Genomic DNA, 20670 nt, shown 5'->3' with positions numbered 1-20670 from the left:
GGCAAAAATGGGGTTGTGTTGACCAATAACACAGGCAGCTTTGTGTTAGTTGTTCATGATGTGGGATGTGCCAGATTTTGTGATGGAGGTGAGGTGAGAGTGACTGCCCTTGACATCAAAGCAGCATATTACTAAGTATGGCATCAAGGAGCCCTAGCAAAACTGGAGTCAATGGGAATCATGGGGGTGTGGGTGGTGGTGGTGGTGGCGGGGGGAACTCTCCACTGGCTGGAGTCATACCTTGCACAAAGGAAGATGATTGTGGTTGTTGGAGGTCAGTCATCTCAGTTTTTGGAAATCACTGCAGGAATTCCTCAGGGTAGTGTCCTAGACCCAACCATTTTCAGCTGCTTCCTCAAAGAACCACCTTCCATCACAGGTTCAGAAGTGGGGATGTTCGTTGATGATTGCACAATGTTCAGCATCATTTTTGACTCCTCAGATACTGAAGCAGTCCATGTCCACATGCATCAAGAACCGATATGCAACTCGACTCCATATACCCACCTTTGATCCACATCCCCTAACACCTTTGAATAACAAAAATTTATCAATCTCTGACTTAAATCTAACAATGGATCTAACATCAATTCCCATTTGCAGAATAGAATTCTAAACTCCTAACTTGCTTAGGCTGACAAGTGGCAAGTAACATTCGAGCCACACAAGTGCCCAGGCAATGACCATCTCCAACAAGAGAGAATCTAACCACCACCCTTGACATTCAATGGCATTACGATTGCTGAATCCCCCACTGGGGGTTACCATTGACCAGAAACTGTACTGGACTAGTCATAGAAATACTGTGGCTGCAAGAGCAGGTCAGATGCTAAGAATCTTGTAACTCACCTCCTGATTCCCCAAAGCCTGTCCCCCACCTATAAGGCACAAGTCAATAGTGCGATGCAATACTCTCCACTTGCCTGTATGACTGCAGCTCCAACAACACTCAAAAAGCTTGGCATTGTCCAGGACAAAGCAGCCTGCTTGATTGGCACCCTATCCACAAACATTCACTCCCTCCACCACTAATGCACAAGATGCACTGCAGGAAATCACCAAGCCTCCTTAGACAGCACCTTCCAAACTCATGACTACTGCCATCTAGAAGGATAAGGGCAGTAGACTCATGGGAACACCACCATCTGGAAGTTCCCCTTCAAGCCACACACCATCCTGACTTGGAAACATGTCACTGTTCCTTCACTGTCACTGGGTCAAAATCCTGGAACTCCCTAACAGCACTGTGGGTGTACTTACACCTCATGGACTGCAGCGGTTCAAGAAGGCAGCTCACCACCACCTTCTCACGGGCAATTAGGGCTAGGCAATAAATGTTGGCTTAGCCAGTGACGCCCACATCCGATGAATAAATAAAAAGAAAAATCCCTCCTGTAATTGGAGCAGCCTATGAGCACAGGAAGTATTATTATGCCTCTAGTATACTTTGCTGGGGAGTGCAAAATTTAGTGAAACAAGAACATAGAAAGAGGAATAGGCCATTTAGTCCTTGAGCCTGTTCTGCCATTCAGTGAGATTATGGCTGATATGCAACTTAAATCCATATAACTGCCTTTGCTCAATATCCCATAACACCTTTGGATAACAAAACTCTATCAGTCTCCGCCTTAAACCTAACAATGGATCTAACATCAATTGCCATTTGCAGAAGAGTTCCAAACGTATAACATGCTTTGTGTTGAGAAGTGTTTCTTGAATTTATTTCTGAAAGGCCTGGCTCTAATTTTTAGACTGCGCAATCTAGTCCTAGACTCCTCAACAAGCAAAACTAGTTTCCTCTTATTGGCTGTCCTTAATACCTTGAAAACTTGGTTCAAACTTTCTAAATTCCAGTCAACACCATCACTTCATGTAATTCTAGTAATTTAACTTTGGCACCTAGGTATATTCTGGTAAAACTGTGCTGACCTTTTAAGGCCAATATATTCTTCTTAAGGTGTAATGCCCAGAACTGCTCAGTACTCCAGATGTTATCTAATCAGGGATAAAAACAAAAAAACTGCGGATAAAAACAAAAATAAAAACAAAAACAATAATCAGGGTTTTGTATAGCTGAAGCATGACTTTGCATGACTTGTGCTCTAGTTCTCTAGATGTAAAGGCCAGTATTCCATTAGTCTTTTTGATTATTTTCTGTACCTGTTCATTTTATTTTAATGATCTCTGTACCTGCATCCCAAGTCTGTTTGGATCTCCACTATAACCAGCTTTTCTCCATTTTAAAACGTACCCTGGTCTGTCTGTTTAAAATCCAAAGTGGATGGCCTCACATTTCTCTACACTGAAACCTATTTCGTGCAGTTTTGTCATTCACTTAATCTACCAATACCTCTTTGTAATCTCATGCTTCCATCTAGACTGCCATCTATTTTTGTGTCTTAGACAAATTTGGATATGTGGCCATCTAGCCATCATCTAAGTCATTAATAAATATAGTGACCATTGAGGCCCCAGTGCAGACTAGGATATCACCCTCTCATAAAGCTATTTAGAGTAACTGCCAATTCTCCTGACTCCGTCTCACACCATTTAGCTAATTTTCTAACCAGGTCAATAATAGTCTTCATTCCCATGAATTTCACTTTCAACTAATAGCTTCTTATGAGGAAGTTTAATAAATGCCTTCTGAAAGTCCACATAAGTAACATGATTAGACACTCCTGTGTTCACTACTTTAGTCAGCTCTTTAAAAATTAGTTACACATGATATGCCCTTTACAAATCCATGTTGACTGTCTCTGATCAGCTGAAAACTTTCAAGGTGTTCAGTCACCCTCTCCTTAACAACAGACACTAGCAATTTTCCGACAACAGATGTTAGGCTAATGGGTCCATAGTTTTCTAGTTTCCCTCTGTCATCTTTCTTAAACGGTGTTGTGACGTGTGCATTTTCCACTCTAAAGGAACGGTTCCTGAATTGAGAGAACTTTGGAAGATTAGGGCATCTGCAATGTTCCAACCTACTTCCTCTAAATCCCCTGATGTAAACCATCTGGAGCTGGGACTAGTGGTGACTAAGAGGTTGCTATCTGCCATAGAAGGGAAGTATGCGGTGTTGCAGTAATGTGAATTGTAACAACAGCTTCCATTTTATACAGCAACTTTAATGCATAAAATGTTTAATGGAGAATTTATATAAAGAATGGACTTGTGGCATTGAGATGAGGTGATTTAAGGTTAGGTTGAAAAGGTGGGTTTTTTGAAGGATTTTAAAGAAGGACAAAGAAATAGTAAGGCATGATAGTTTAGGGAGATAGTTACAAAGAATAGAGTCAAGGTAATTGAAGGGTCAGTTGCAAATAGTGAGACACAAGATGCCAAAGTCAGAAGTTTGACAGACGTAGAAAGGGAGGTAAGGCTGGAGGTGGTTGAATGGAAATAGAGCATGGAGGCATTTAAAGCCAAATATAAATATTTGAAATAAAACAAGGAAGTGCTGAAAATACTCAACATGTCTGGCAGCATCTGTGGAGAGAGAAACAGAGTTTACGTTTCAGTCTGTGAACTTGCAACAAAACTGGGAAAATTAGAAATGTAAGAGGTTTTGAACAAATGAAAGTGGGAAGATGGGAAGAAGAACAAAAAGGAAGGTCTGTGATAGGGTGGAGGACGGGAGAGATTAAAAGCCAAAACATTTCATGGTGTAAGGCCAAAGGGAATGGTAATGGGACAAGTAAAGAAACAAAAGATGTGTCTAGAGAAGGTGTGAACGGCAGAATAGCTGCCATGTCAACCGAAATTAAAGGAAGTAAGTGAGAAACAAGAGAAAAAACTGAAACACGAAACAAATGGGGGCAGACGTCATGATCTAAAATTGTTGAACTCAATGATGTGCCCATTGGAAAGGTGAGGTGCTGTTCCTCAAACTTGTGTTGCGTTTCATTGGAACACTGCAGCAGGCCAAAGACAGAGAGGTCAGAATAGGAGCGAGTTGGAGAATTGAAATGACAGGCGATTGAAAGCTCAGGGCTCTGCTTAAATGGAGATGTTCCATAAAGCGATCTCACAGTCTGCATTTAGTCTTCCCAGTGTAGAGGACACCACATTGTAAGCACCAACTGCCATATACTAAATTGAAAGAAGTACAAATAAATCACTTAACAAGGTGTACCTACACCACATGGACAGCAGCGATTCACAAAGATGGCTCACTATCACCTGTCCAAAGGCAATTAGGCGTGGGCAATAAATCCTGGCCTAGCCAGCGATGCCCACATTCCGTGAAAAAAATTAGGGACTTGAAAGTTGGTGAGGCAATTCAGAAAGGATCTGAGGGAGAGTTTGCACTTTGTAGACAAATGATGAGGGTTATGGAATTGGGAAATAGGAAAATGTGAATGATAAGTGTTATGACCGATGCAGTTGGTCAAGCAGAGTTATTTTAAAAAATTCCAGAGGGAAACTTTAAACAACTGTCATAACCTATAATTTTTAAGTGTTATGTTTGAAATATAACTCTAAATTCAGGAATCAGACCATCAGTTCTTGAGGTTTTACATTAAACCATTTGAAACATTTTATTAATTTACACAGATTAAAAATATATACACATGGCTACAATTTACCATTGTCATGACTTTTAACAAATTCCCAAACTAATCTCCATTAAGGTAACAGGAACCCATAGACTTAAGATAACACCAGGCAAAGCATTTTTACCTTACAAATTTAAAATGAGGTTCTTTTCATTGTGGAGCCACTTGGAGGCTTGCAGCTGCCTTCTGATCTTATATTGCCTCTTCTCTGCATACCTGAAAACTACTGAAGTTATACCTACTACCACTGATTGAATTCAAATTCTCATTGTCTCACCAGCCTCTTTGGACTCCATCTTTTAACAATGAAACCCCTTTCGTAGTACCAATTTTATTAGTAATATAAATATATGGCTTGGTATCTGCTAGATAGGCGTAAAATTTTCACCCCACTTCTTGAACGCTCTATTCAAAATGCAAGTACATGCTATCTCTCTTCCGTATCAAAACTAGTACCCATCAAAGCACCCAGACTAGCTGGCTTTAATCCAATTAAGATAGACCCACAGACTAAACCTCTATTTTAAAAGAACACTATTTTCCAAAATATATACATTAATAGCTTCGTGACATCCTCTTCCTTATTATAAAATGAATCTCATAATTCTAAAAGATGGCTTCGGTTTAATAACCCACCTCACACTATCTCCTACTCATATTATTACAATACCAAATGCATGCAATAACATAAATATGTGTATATGTGTGTGTGTGTATGTGTATATATATATATATATATATATATATATATATATATATACACACAAGTCCTTGGTATCAACAGAAATCACTCCAGTTCAGTGTCCAGGTTTCTTTTTAAATATCCCAAATTTCCTTTAAGCTTCAAACTCTTGATGCATCTGCAAACAGATTTTCTCTTCCAGCAACATGTATAATACATAGATTAAATGGTTGTAATAATAGACTCCATCTGAAAAGTCTTGTGCTTTTGTCACGAAATTTGTCCAAAAACTTCAAAGGATTATGGTCTGTGTAAACAATCGTTTCTGATTAATTGTTTGCAACATTAATTTCAAAATGCTGCAATGCTAACGCCAAACTCAAATTCTCTTTTTTGATTGTTGAATATCTTCACTGTTGTACATTCTGTTTCTGTGAAAAATATCCTATCGGTTTTTCAATTCCAGAGTCATCTTCTTGTAACAGCACAGCCCCAACGCCTATATCACTTACCTCAACAGCCAACTTGAATTGCTTGGCATAATTGGGCACTGCCAACACTGGTGTCGTAGTTAATACAGTTTTCAAACTCTCGAATGACTTCTGAAATTCCAGTGTCCATTGAAATTTCTTGTTCTTTTTTAATAGTTCAGAGCAACCACTTGGCTAAAGTTTGGTACAAATTTCCGGTAAAACCCACTCATGCCCAGAAATCTCAAAACTTCTCGTTTTATTGTAGACACTGGGAAATCCACGATAACCTTGACTTTCACATCCCTCGGAGCCACCTTACCTTGTCCAATGGTATGGTCTAGATATATAACTTACGCTTTTACAAATTCACTTTTAACCAAGTCCATCCCAAATTAGCTTCTTGTAGTTGAGTAAATAATTCTTCCTGATGCTGTAAATGTTGCTCCCACGTCTGACTGAAAATAATTTGATCATCAATAAAAACTGCACAATTGATTAGACCCACAATTACTTTGTTTGTTAGCCTTTGAAATGTCACAGGTGTATTCTTCATTCCAAATGGCATGACTTTAAACTGATATAGTCCACTTGGCGTTATGAAATCTGATAACTCCTTTGCCCTCTCTGACAACGGTACCTGCCAATATCCTTTTAGTAAGACAATCTTTGTGTTAAATTTCGATTGTCCCACTTTTTCAATGCAATCCTCCAACCGTGGTATGGGATATGAATCAGCTTTTATTACCATATTCACCTTTCGATAGTCGACACACAGTCTTTGTGTTCCATCCGGTTTCAGTACCAGTGCAGTAGGTGAACTCCAGTTACTGCAACTAGACTCAATGATATCACTTTGGGGCATGAAATCAATTTCTTTTTGTACTTGTGATAACTTTGCCGGATTTAATCTATAAGGTTGTTGCCTTTTTGACGATGATATTTGTATACATATATCATGTAAAGCTAAATATGTCTTTCCCAACTTATTTCCACAAATAGGTTTGTGTAACTGCAATAACTTTTCCAAATCACTTTGACACTTGCTTGGAAGGTAACTCAATATTGCATTTAAATTTTCAAGCGCCCCCTCATTATCCAATTTGTTTATCCAGTTTTCACCCCACTTCTTGAATGCTCTGTTCAAAAACTGCAAATGCATGCTATCTCTCTTCCATTTCAAAAGTGGTACCCATCAAAGCACCCAGACTAGCTGGCTTTAATCCAATTAAGACAGACCCATATACTAAACCTCTATTTTAAAAGAAAAATTTTTTCAAAATATTATATACATTAATAGCTTCATGACAATAAGGTAGTCATCAGAGGTCATCTTACCTATGTTTGAGACCTTGTTTGCATAGAGGTCCTGAGGTGTGGCAATGGCTATAGGTGGGAGAGTCACATAGGACATGACTGAGTAAGGCTAGAAATACAGAGAGCTTTGAGAAGGGACCAGCCATATAAATAGTGAGAGGTCAGGAGGTGAGTTACTTGCTGCAGCATCCGGTCTCTGACCTGTCCTTGTAACCACAGTGTTTATATAGCTAGTCCTGTTTCGATGAATAGTCATCGACCTCAAAGGTTAACTCTGTTTCTTTCCACAGATTCTGCTTTTCCAGCATTTTTTGCTTCCATTTCAGATTTCCAGCATCAACAGTATTTTGCTTTTGTCTTGAGGAGGAGGCTTGGAGAGTTTAAGTATAGGTTGTAGTCACAGGATAAGAAGTCACTGAAGTGAAGAGACTAAGGAAGAGTAGGAAAGACATTGACTCATAACTTCTGATCCCTGGGGTGTCATACACAGGGGAGAGTGGAGTGCCGCAAAGATGCACTGGGGAACCTCCTCCACCGACCCCCCCCACCTCCCCAGCACCCCGGAAGTGCCCATGCAAGGACCGCAGGACAATTGCCTGGGAAGTTCAAAATTCCGTTGGGCAATAGCCCTGGCACTGGGAACCATCTGAAGTTCTGATTTAAGCTGCAGCCTTCGAATGGTTTTGACTGTCTTCCAGGTATAGTAACCTAGGAAAAGTTAGAAGAATTAAAACCTCTTCTAATTCCTGGTTAACTATAGTACTTTCTTCCCACTGGAACCCCAACTACCTACCCCCCAACTCCTCTGCCCATCCCACTTAATACCCCCACCCCACCGACCACCCCATGCCCCCCACTGACCACTCTCCACTGAACAGTCCCTGAGCGCTCTTCACTGACCAACCCCTGACCACCTCGCCACTGACCACCCGACTCTTTCCCCCCCCCACCCCTCCCGCCCTCACTGACCACTTCCCCCCACTGATTGACTGCCTGATCCCCGACATCTGCCCCCCTCACCTTACCCACTGACCTTATAACATACCTTCTGTATGGCTTCTCAAAATGGCTGTACCTTTAAACATACCTGCTTTACGGCAGCTAATGCCGTACAAAAGGGGGCACGTTTTCCTTTACCCCGACCCTCCTGCACTTGATGCAAGGCCTCGGGAGCCTGCTGTACTGCACCTTTCCCACCCAGCATGAGTCAGGAAGTCGGGTGAGAAAGGTGTAGCTGCATTTTAGTGTAAGTAAATAGGAGCAGAGTGGCAATCCGACTGTGATTACCACTCCATGGAAGTTATGGCCCATTATCTCAGAAGAGCCAGCATGGAGATTCAGAAGATAGTATGTGGCATTTATTAAATTATAGCTGGGGGAAATGGATGAGGGTGAATTACCTGAAGGAAGCAAAGATGCTAGAGGAATAGGGGTGAGACCCAGGTGGGAGTTGGCTGGAGAACTACACCGCTGCCATGCCGTTTAAGTGGAATGTGCTGTCAGATAGAAAAGCTTTACTGAAGTGTAAGGAATTGGTGGCATAAAGAAACAAAAAAAATTGCTGGCTGACTATTAATAAAGTCATCCAGAATAAGATTGTGGATGTTGAGCCCCTCATTTGTGAGGGGGTGAATTTTCTATAAATGGAGTGGGCCTGTAATGGAAGAAACCTTGGCATGATCAGGGTGCTATTAGAAAAGGTAAGCAGGATGGGGATGGAATTAGGCCCTTGAGTGCGCAGGGCTGGATGATTTTTTTTCACTTATGGGATGTGGGCTTCATTGGCTAGGCCAGCATTTATTACCCATCCATAATTGCCTGTGAGAAGGTGGTGGTGAGCTGCCTTCTTGAACTGCTGCAGTGCCTCTGGTGTAGGTACACCTACAATGCTGTTAAGGGAGAGAGTTCCAGGATTTTGATGCAGTGATAGTGAAGGAACAGCGATACATTTCCTAGTCAGGATGGTGAGTGGCTTGGTGGGGAACTTCCAGGTGATGGTGTTCCCATGTATCTGCTGCCCTTGAACTTCTAGATGGTAGCGGCCGTGGGTTTGAAAGGTGCTGCCTAAGAAGCCTTGGTGAGTTTCTGCAGTGCATCTTCTAGATGCACTGCTGCCAATGTACCAATCAAGCAGGCTGCTTTGTCCTGGTCGGTGTCAAGCTTCTTGAGTGTTGTTGGAGCTGCAGTCATACAGGCAAGTGGGGACTATTGCATCACATTCCTGACTTGTGCCTTATAAATGGTGGACAGGCTTTGGGGAGTCAAGAGGTGAGTTATTCACCGCAGGATTCCTAGCCTCTGATCTGCTCTTGTAGCCACAGTATTTATAAAGCGAGTCCAGTTCAGTTTCTGGTCAATCGTAATCCCCAGGGTGTTGATAGTGGGATGTTGATGTTGATAGAAAGTAGTGGATGGCAGTTGGAGTTGCTGCCCATTGGAGTTGCTGCTCTGGGGAGTCCATAATGGTCTCCCATAATTCAGCAGGGCAAAGGATACCATTGGAGGCAAAGAAGGCAGCCAGGTGCTCATTCAAGAGGTACCAGATTCTGGGATAGTTGCAGTAGAGAAAATAGAGGATGCACTTAGGAGCATTCAGGTGGCGGAAAGTGTCACAGACAGGAGTTTTGGAGATGTGGTCACACTCAAGGTACAGACAGATAGATGGGTGACCGCTAGAAGGGGCAGGCAGTCAGTGCAGAAATCCCCTGTGGCTGTCCCCCTCTCTAACAGGTATACCGTTTTGGATACTGTTGGGGGAGATGGCCTACCAGGGGAAAACAACAGCAGTAGCCAGAGCAGTGGCACCACGGCTGTCTCTGTTGTTCAGCAGGGGGGTCAAAGCACAGAAGAGCAATTGTCATAGGGTACTCTATAGTCAGGGGCTCAGATAGGCACTTCTGTGGTCGTGAAAGAGACACCAGGATGGTATGTTGCCTCCCTGGTGCCAGGGTCCAGGATGTCTCCGATCGGGTACGGGACATTCTGAAGGGAGAGGGAGAACAGCCAGAGGTTGTGGTACACATTGGTACTAACGACATAGGCAGGAAGAGTGACGAGGTCCTGCAGCGGGAGTTCAGGGAGTTAGGCAGAAAGTTAAAAAAACAGGACCTCTAGGGTTGTAGTCTCAGGATTATTCCCTGTGCAACATGCCAATGAGGCTAGAAATAGGAAGATAGTGCAGCCGAATACGTGGCTGAACAGATGGTGTAGGAGGGAGGGTTTCCAATATCTGGATCAGTGGGATCTCTTCTGTATAAGAAGGGACCTGTACAAGAAGGACGGGTTGCATCTAAACTGGAGGGGCACCAATATCCTGGCTGCGAGGTTTGCTAGTGTCACTCGGGAGGGTTTAAACTAGTATGGTAGGGGGGTGGGAACCAGAGCAATAGGTCAGCAGGTGAAATAAATGACTGGAAACCAGTAAATATGGCCAGTAGGACTAAGAGGAAGGGCAGGCAGGGAGAAATTACTGAACACAGTGGGACTGGGTGTCTGAAATGCATTTGTTTCAATGCAAGAAGTATAACAGGCAAGGCAGATGAGCTTAGAGCTTGGATTAGTACTTGGGACTATGATGTTATTGCTATTACAGAGACTTGGTTGAAGGATGGACAGGATTGGCAGATAAACGTTCCAGGATTTAGATGTTTCAGGCAGGATAGGGAGGGATGTAGAAGAGGTGGGGGAGTTGCACTGCTGGTTAAGGGGAATATCACAGCTGTACGACAGAAAGACACCTCAGTGGGCTCATGCAGCGAAGCAATATGGGTAGAACTCTGGAATAGGAAGGGTGCAGTCACAATGTTGGGGGTTTACTATAGGCCTCCCAATTGCCGGCGGGAGATTGAGGAACAGTTATGTAGGCAGATTTTGGAAAGAGGTAAAAGTAATAGGGTTGTTGTGGTGGGTGATTTTAACTTTCCCTATATTGATTGGGAATCACTTAGTTAGGGGTTTGGATGGTGCAGAATTTGTAAGGTGCATCCAGGAGGGCTTCCTGAGACAATATGTAGATAGTCCAACTAGGGAAGGGGCAATACTGGACCTGGTACTAGGGAATGAACCCGGCCAGGTGGTCGAAGTTTCAGGAGGGGAGCATTTCAGGAAAAATATCCATAATTCAGTAAGGTTCAAGGTACTGGTGGAAACAGGAGTCCTTGGGTTAAGGTGCTTAATTGGGGGATGGCTAGTTATAACCATATTAGGCAGGAACTGAGGAATCTAGACTGGAGGCGGATGTTTGAGGGCAAATCAACAACTGACATATGGGGGGCTTTCACACGTCAGTTGATAAGAGTTCAGGACTGGCATGTTCCTGCTAGGATGAAGGATAAGCATGGCAAGTTTCAGGAACCTTGGATAACGAAGGATATTGCGAGATTAGTCAAAGAGAAAAGGGAAGCATTCATAAGGACTAGAAGGCTGGGAACAGATGAAGCCCATGGAGAATATAAAGAAATTAGGAAGAAACTTAAGCAAGGAGTCAGGAGGGCTAAAAGGGGTCATGAAAAGTCACTGGGCAACCAAGATTAAGGAAAATCCCAAGGCCTTTTATACATATGTAAAAAGCAAGCGGGTAGCCAGGGAAAGGGTAGGCCCACTCAGGGATAGAGGTGGGAATTGTGTGTGGAGCTGGAAGAAATGGGAGAGATACTAAATGAATACTTCTCATCAGTATTCACCAAAGAGAAGGACTTAGCGGTCGATTTGTCTAGAGAAGAGTGTATAGATAGCCTGGATCATGTTGAGATCAAAAAAGAGGAGGTGTTAGGCATCTTGAAGAATATTAAGGTGGATAAGTCCCCTGGGCCAGATGGGATCTACCCCAGAGTACTGAGGGAGGCAAAGGAGGAGATTGCTGGGGCCTGGACAGAAATCTTTGCATCCTCACTGGCTACGGGTGAGGTCCCAGAGGACTGGAGAATGGCCAATGTTGTTCCATTGTTTAAGAAGGGTATCCAGGAAATCCAGGCCGGTGAGCCTTATGTCAGTGGTAGGGAAATTATTGGAGAAGATTCTTCGTGACAGGATTTACTACCATTTGGAAGCAAATGGGCGTATTATTGAGAGGCAGCACGGTTTTGTGAAGGGGAGGTCATGTCTCACTAACTTGATCGAGTTTTTCAAGGAATTGACAAAGATGATCGACGATGAAAGGGCAGTAGATGTTATATACATGGATTTCAGTAAGGCCTTTGACAAGGTCCCTCATTGCAGTCTGGTACAGAAGGTAAAGTCTCACGGGATCAGGTGAGCTGGCAAGATGGATACAGAATTGGCTTGGTCATGGAAGACAGGGTAGCAGTAGAAGGGTGCTTTTCTGAATGGGGAGCTGTGACTAGAGGAGTTCCACAGGGATCAGTGCTGGGACCTTTGCTGTTTGTAGTATACACAAATGATTTGGAGGAAAATGTAATTGGGCTAATTAGTAAGTTTGCAGACGACACTAAGGTTGGAGGAGTTGCAGATAGTGAAGAGGGTTGTCAAAGGACACAACGGGATATAGATTGGTTGAAAACTTGGGCGGAGAAATAGCAGATGGAGTTTAATCCGAATAAATGCGAGGTAATGCATTTTGGAAGGTCTAATACAGGCAGTAATTACAAAGTAATTGGCAGAACACTTAAGTGCATCGACGGGCAGAGGGATCTGGGTGTACAGGTCCACAGGTCACTGAAAGTGGCAAAGCAGGTGGATAAGGTAGTCAGGAAGGCATATGGCATGCTTGCCTTCATTGGCAGGGGTACTGAGGAGAAAAGCTGGGAAGTCATGCTGCAGCTGTATAGAACCTTGGTTAGGCCACACTTGGAATATTGCGTGCAACTCTAGTCGCCACATTACCAGAAGGATATGGAGGTGTTGGAGAGGGTGCAGAGGAGGTTTACCAGGATGCTGCCTGGTCTGGAGGTTATTAGCTATGAGGAGAGGTTGGAGAAACTCGGATTGTTCTCACTAGAGTGATGGAGATTGAGGGGTGACTTGATAGAAGTTTACAAAATTATGAGTGGCGTGGACAGAGTAGATAGTCAGAAGCTTTTTCCCAGGTTGGAAGAGTCAATTACTAGGGGACAAAGATTTAAGGTGAGAGGAGAAAACTATAGAGGAGATGTGCGGGGCAAGTTTTTTACACAGAGGGTAGGGATTGTCTGGAATTCGCTGCCAGAGCAGGTGGTGGAAGCAGGTACGAGTGGTATTTAAGAGGCAGCTTGACAAATACATGAATAGGATGGGAATAGAGGGATACGGACCCTGGAAGTGCAAAATGTTTTATTTGATGGGCAATATGATCGGCGCAAGCTTGGAGGGCCGAAGGGCCTGTTCCTGTGCTGTACTTTTCTTTGTTCTTTGTTTAATAGTATTAAAAGAGCATAAGGATCAAGAGGCACAGAACGCTAGAGAAGGAGGCATTGAGAAAAGGTATGGCTGGGTGAGGAGAAATAGAAGACACATGGACAGGGCTGGAAGTGGCTGAGAATAACAAGTGACTTTTACAAGATAAATTTCTGATTTAACTTTATGATAAATTAAACAGTGTGCCTGTCTATACAGTGTTACCCTTTGTTACTGATAAAGAACTTTCTTAAAGGATGGGTGCTTCTGACCTGCACTTCCAATTTATAGCCTAAAACTGATAAATACATGCTAATCTGCAAATTTCCCTGACCATACAACAATTAAACTCTGACCCGAACCTCTGTTTACTTAACAACAATTAAAACTTAATGAAACATGCTTCTCCTTACCAGAATTTTACACCATGTAACACTTTTCATGACTCACTGGACTCACCTTGGTGAAAAATACCCAGAATCACACTATTTTCGCTTTCAGGTGGCAGGTGCTGGATGGAGTCGCACCCACTGACCCCGGAAGTAGAGCGTAGGCGCCACAGGGGCAGGCAAGTGCTGAGGTGGGCTGGTTAGAAGTCCTGGCTCAGTTCCCTGGGACTTCATCTGAGTTGTTTCAGAAGCTGTTAGGCCCTCTAGCCCCCACCCCTCATAACCCTTCAACCACCCCGCCCCCACCCTACCCCCTATCATCCCTCATGCCATCTCGTGCCCCCCACCTACCTCCCCATGCCCCATTATACCATCCATGTCAACTCGATGCCAACTCATGTCTCTTCACGCTCTCCCCCCCCCCCCCACCCCATCCCCACATGACCTCTCATACTCTCCATGCTACCCCAATAATCACTCATGCAGTATCCACCATAGGCAGACTCTGGAGCCATGTCGAGATGAGAAAATTAAACTTCTAACAATCTAATTTGGCTCTCATTCATACACACCTGATAGTGGAAAAAAAACCTCCCATTCATGAAACCCATTCAAAGCTTTGAAACCTCTCCAAATGGTTAACCTGTTGTAAAAATAAACAAACTTCTATTCAGATCCACATCAAAGACAGATAATACTTTAATAACCTCTTTAAACTTCAATCAAATTTTGAACTCAGAACCCTTGCTGAGATAGTTGTAGCTTTTAAAACTCAGCTAAAAGTTCTTAATGTCATAATTATAGCTCAAGGGGAAATGTCAACAAAGTTGGCATGGCAGCTTCCCTAGAGTGGCAATCGAATACCTGGCGGGACGTAAGATCCTGGAGCTGCTCAACAACCTGACCAACATGTTGCTGTACCATCAGTCGGCCAAGCCATTAGAGTTTTTAATAGCTCAACTGGAAAAACTGAATCTTGCCAGACTAAAAACGACTACCCTTGCTTGTTTGATGAGTCAAATTAAGATACCGTGTTTGGGATTTTGGACACTACAAAACAAAGACATATAACTTTGAGGCAGTACAGAGAAGCTTTGAAAACTCTGGGAATAAAGGATTTTGAAATGGAGCCATTGAGTGCCAGTGATAATAAGATTACTCTGGCAACATTCTAAAAAAGAGGCGAAAGCTGGATTAATGAAGACTTGTGCCACAGTCAAAGCTCAATAAAGTTGTGCAGATTTTTGTCTCCATTAACTTCTTATAGACTTACTATATACTATTTGGATAATACTAACAGACATTCAGCTCAACATATTTAGTGTATTATTGATGTAGGCAGATAATTTTTGCTAATTGTGTATATTTGATTAAATAATTATCACCTTGAAAGAAGGGACTCTATCAAAACTGCACCACCAGATGCTACTGTTTATTTTCTAACCTGCAATAGGTGCCCTGTCAATCAGAGCAGACCAGCTGACATTTTATTCAACTCTCAGTGACAGCTGCAGCCTATTTTTTCATGTTTAAAGAGCAGGGAACATGACAGTTACACAGCTCTTATCTGCCCTTCATAGAGCATTTACATCAGTCCATCAATTTGTGACTCCCAGACTGCAGATTAAAGCCCTTGGAACAGCCAAAATGTAGTCTGTTTGAACTTACCACTGAGTTCAAATGGCCCTGCTAAGTTTGGGTTTCCCTCCAAATGAATCATGCTATGCCCCCTTCCCCTGCCAGCAAAAATTGGATCTGTCAGAAATGAGGGCGAAGCTTCTGCATCTGGGTCCCACCCAACATTTTTAGAAGTATTGCTCTTCTCTCCGACAGGATTTCCGCCTCTCTCTTTTGCCTTGCTCACCTTCTTTGCTATCCACTTCTCTCCTGGTGTTTGACAAGGTGTTTACTAAAACTCGCTTTCACAGCCATATTTCCTTCCTCAGTGACTGTCTCCGTCGCCGACTTACCCTACGTGGATTTTATTATCTTTGCTTCCAATTTCCACTCCTCCATCATTTTCACATGGTCCATCTCTGATGGTTCCCTTCCCTTCCTTGGCCACTCTGTCTCAATTTCTGGTGATGGACTGTCCACTAATATTTATTACAAGCCTACCGACTCCCACAGCTACCTTGACTAACCGCTTCGTGTAAGGACTCCATCCCATTCTCTCAGTTCCTTCGCCTCCGTTGCATCTGTTCTGATGATGCCACTTTTAAAAACAGTTCCTCTGACATGTCTTCCTTCTTCCTTAATGAAGTTTTCCACTCACGGTGGTTGACAGGACCCTTGACCGTATCCGGCCCATCTGCCGCGCATCCGTCCTCACACCTTCTTCTCCCTCCCAGAATCACGATAGGGTCCCCTTTGTCCTCACTTATCACCCCACCAGCCTCGCATTCAAAGGATCATCTTCCGCCATTTCGGCCAACTCGTGCACGATGCCACCACCAAACACAGCTTCCCTTCACTCTCCCCCGCCAAACCCCAACCCCACCCCTGGTGGCATCCCGCAGGGATCGTTCCCTACAGGACACCCTGGTCCACTCCTTCATCACCCCCTACAACTCAACCCCCTCCCAACGCACCTTCCCATGCAATCGCCCCTTTAATTCGCTTCTCTTCACCATCCAAGGGCCCAGACACACTTTTCAAGTGAAGCAGCATTTCACTTGCACTTCCCTCACTTTAGTCTACTGCATTCACTGCTCCCAATGCAGTTTCCTCTACATTGGAGAGACCAAACGCAGACTGGGTGACAGCTTTGCGGAACACCTTCGGTCTGTCTGCAAGCATTACCCAGTCCTCCCTGTCGCTTGCCATTTCAACACTCCACCCTGTTCTCATGCCCACATGTCCGTCCTTGGCCTGCTGCAATGTTCCAGTGAAGCTCAACGCAAACTGGAGGAACAGCACCTCATCTTCTGACTAGGCACTTTATAGCCTTCTAGACTGAATATTGAGTTCAACAATTTTAGATTGTGAACTCTTTCCTCCTTCCCCACCCCCTTTCCAATCCCCCTTTTTTCCAATAATTTATATAGATTTTTCTTTTCCCACCTATTTCCATTATTTTTAAATGTATTTCCTTCCATCCATTGTTTTATCTCTACCTTTTAGCCTATTTCGTTCCCTTCCCCCCACCCCACCCCCACTAGGGCAATCTGTACCTTGCTCGTCCTGCTTTCTATCCTTAATGTCACCTATTACCACATTTCTTAGCTAATATCACCACCGCCAACACCTCTTTGTCCTTTTGTCTATGACATCTTTTGGCAATCTCCACCTATCACTGGCCCTCTATCCAGCTCTACCTGTCCCACCCCCACGCCCTCTTAAACCAGCTTATATTTCACCTCTCTTCTATTTTTCCTTAGTTCTGTTGAAGAGTCATACAGACTCAAAACGTTAACTGTGTTCCTCTCCACAGATGCTGTCAGACTTGCTGAGTTTTTCCAGGTATTTTTATTTTTGTTCAACATTTTTAAATGTCCTCGGGGTCTTCCTGTCTCCATGGAAATCCTCCCCCGTTTATCAGATTTGACTCAATGATAGCAGTCATGCCTCTCAGACAGAAGCCAGAGACTTGAACATAAGATCCAAGCTGATCCTCCATTGATCTACTGAGGGGTGCCATTTTTCAGGTGAAATGTTAAACAGAGGCCCTGTTGGGTGAACATAAAAGATCCCATGTCACTACTTTGAAGAGCAGTGAAGTTCTGATGATCTGTCATAAAAACGAGGAGCAGAAATAGGCAATTTAGCCCCTTGAGCCTGCCCTGCCATTCAATACGATCATGGCTAATCTCACTTCAGCCTCAACTCCAATTTCCCACCCTCTCCCCATAACCTTTCAACCCATTACTAATTAAAAATCTGTCTATCTCCTCAAATTTATTCAGCGTCCTGGCATCCACTGCACTCTGAGATAGTGAATTCCACAGATTCATGACCCTTTGAGAAAAGTAATTCCTCCTCATCTCTGATTTAAATCTACCACCTCGTAGCCTAAGACTATGGCCTCTCATTCTAGAATGCCCCACAAGGTGAAACATCTGCTCCACGTCTACTATGTCTATCCATTTGAGCACCTTATATACCTCTATTTGATCTCCTCTCATCCTTCTAAACTCTAGCGAGTAGAGGCCTAAACTGCTCAATCTCTCCTCATAGGACAAGCCCCGCATCTCTGGAATCAATCTAGTGAACCTCCTCTGAACTGCCTCCAATGCAACTACATCCTTCCTCAAGTAAGGGTACCAAAACTGTGCTCAGTACTCCAGGTGCGGTCTCACTAATGCCTTGTATAGTTGCATCAAAACTTCCCTATTTTTACACTCTATTCCTTTAGCGATAAATGCCAAAATCCCATTTGCCTTCCTTTTTACCTGCTGTACCTGCATACTAGCTTTCAGCGATTCATGCACGAGGACACCCAGATCCCTCTGCACTGAGGCATTCTGAAGTTTCTCTCCATTTAAATAATAAGTTGCCTTTTTATTCTTCTAACCGAAATGGATAACCTCTCACTTATCCACGTAAAACTCCATCTGCCAAATTTTGACCCATTCTCTTAACCTGTCCATATCCATTTGTAAATTTCTTATTTCTTCATTGCAACTTACTTTCCCACCTATTTTGGTGTCGTCTGCAAATTTAGCTATAGTACCTTCTATCCCTGAATCCAAGTCATTAATATAGATTGTAAATAGCTGGGGTCCATGGACCAAACCCTGTGGCACCCCACTAGCTACAGCTTGCCATCCAGAAAAAGACCCATTTATCCCGACTCTCTGCTTTCTGTTGGTTAGCCAATCCTCTATCCAAGCTAATATATTACCCCTAACTCCGTGTGATCCTACCATGTGTATTAATCTTTTGTGTGACACCTTATCAAAGGCCTTCTGGATATCCAGATATACAACATCTACAGGATCGCCATTATCCACTTTGCATGTCATATCATCAAAGAACTCTAGCAAATTAGTCAAATACGATTTACTCTTCATAAAACCATGCTGACTCTGATGGATTGCATTTTGCCTTTCCAAATGTCCCATTACCACTTCCTTAATAATGGATTCCAACAATTTCCTAACGACAGACGTTAAACTAACTGGTCTATAGTTTGGAAAAACTCAGCAGGTCTGGCAGCATCGGCGGAGAAGAAAAGAGTTGACGTTTCGAGTCCTCATGACCCTTCGACAGAACTTGAGTTCGAACTCAAGTTCTGTCGAAGGGTCATGAGGACTCGAAACGTCAACTCTTTTCTTCTCCGCCGATGCTGCCAGACCTGCTGAGTTTTTCCAGGTAATTCTGTTTTCGTTTTTGTTTTGGATTTCCAGCATCCGCAGTTTTTTTGTTTTTATTTTGGTCTATAGTTTCCTGCTTTCTGCTTTCCCCGTCTTTAAATAAAGCATTATATTAGCATTTTTCCAATCCACTGGAACCTTTCCAGAATCCAAGGAATTTTGGAACATTATAGCCAATGCATCTGCTATCTCAGCTGCGACTTCCTTTAAGACACTGGAACGTAGGCCATCAGGTCCTGGGGACTTGTCACCCTTTAATCCCAATAGCTTGCTCAGTACTTTTTCTCTAGTGATGGTGATTGTTCTAAGTTCCTCCTTCTCTATACCCTCTGCTCTACCTGTTACTATTGGGGTGGTACATGTGTCCTGCACTGTGAAAACTGAGGCAAAATATTGATTACGCGTCTCTGCCATTTCTGTGTTCCCACTATTAACTCCCCAGTCTCATCCTCCAAGGGACCAACATTCACTTTAGTTACTCTCTTTCCTTTTATATACTTGTAGAAGCTTTTGCTATCAGTTTTTACATTTTGCGCTAGTTTTCTTTCTTAATTTACCTTTGCTTTTTTAAATTATTTTTTCAGTAACCCTTTGTTGATCTTTAAAAGTTTCCCAATTTTCCAGCCTGCCACTGACCTTTGTAATTTGGTATGCCTTAGTTTTTGCCTTTATGTTATCTTTAACTTGTTTGCTTAGCCATGGATGCTTTTTCCCCCTCTTACCACCTTTCTTCCTCTTAGGAATATATTTAACTTGGGAGGAATTGAATATCTCCTTAAGTATCTTCCACTGTTCATCAACTGTCCTACTTTGTAGTCTTCCTGCCCAGTCCACTAGGGCCAAATCTGCCCTCATGCCTATGTAGTTACCTTTGTTTAAGACCAGAACACTAGTGTGCGACTCACGTTTCTCGCTCTCAAACTGAACTTGAAATTCTAGCATGCTATGATCACTCTTCCCTAGAGGATCCTTTACTCTGAGATCATCAATTAATCCCATCTCATTACACAAAACCAAATTCAGAATAGCCTGCTCCCTGGTTGGTTCCACAACATACTGCTCCAAGAAACAATCTCTAATACACTGTATGAATTCTCCCTTGAGGCTACCCTTGCCAATTTGATTAGTCCAGTCTATATGCATGTTAAAATCACCCACGATTATTGCCATGCTTTTCTTACATGCTCCCAGTATTTTCTGGTTTATACTTTGCCCTACTGCTGAACTATTGTTTGGGGATCTATAGATTACTCCCACTAGAGACTTCTTTCCCTTGCTATTTCTTAATCCTACCCAGTCTGACTCTATGTCTTGCTCTCCAGTGCCTATATCGTTCCTCACTATACCACTGATCTCTTGCTTTACTAACAAAGCTACACCACCTCAGTTTCCTCCCTGCCTATCCCTCCGAAACAGAGTGCCCTTGGATATTCAACTCCCAAAGCTGTCCTCCCTGTAACCACGTCTCAGTTACCACCACCAAATCTTACCTATTTATTTCTATTTTCGCTGTTAACTCATTAGTTTTATTCAGAATTGTATGCACATTCAGATACAAAACCTTTAAGTTTTCCCTATTGTCAATTTTCCTTCCTCTTATATGATTCTTTG

General features: G+C 43.0%; 1 protein-coding gene across 2 annotated transcripts in view; it reads left to right on the top strand.

Moving 5' to 3' along the window:
* cwc27 (CWC27 spliceosome associated cyclophilin) overlaps positions 1-20670 on the top strand; it is a 303583-nt gene that overhangs the window by 10764 nt on the left and 272149 nt on the right. Inside the window, exon 1 of one of the 2 annotated variants that reach the window (XM_041193086.1) lies at positions 2966-3062. The exons of the other annotated variant lie outside the window; for it this stretch is intronic. Coding sequence (XP_041049020.1) covers positions 2972-3062 — 91 coding nt within the window. The 5' untranslated portion in view covers positions 2966-2971. Of the gene's footprint in view, positions 1-2965; positions 3063-20670 lie in introns of those variants that run through there. 2 annotated transcript variants of the gene reach the window in all.

The sequence above is a fragment of the Carcharodon carcharias genome, chromosome 1, assembly GCF_017639515.1.
Source record: "Carcharodon carcharias isolate sCarCar2 chromosome 1, sCarCar2.pri, whole genome shotgun sequence".
Classification (NCBI taxonomy): Eukaryota; Metazoa; Chordata; class Chondrichthyes; order Lamniformes; family Lamnidae; genus Carcharodon; species Carcharodon carcharias.
The sequence above is the reverse complement of the archived record's forward strand: the minus strand, read 5'-3'. Positions and strand labels throughout refer to the sequence as shown.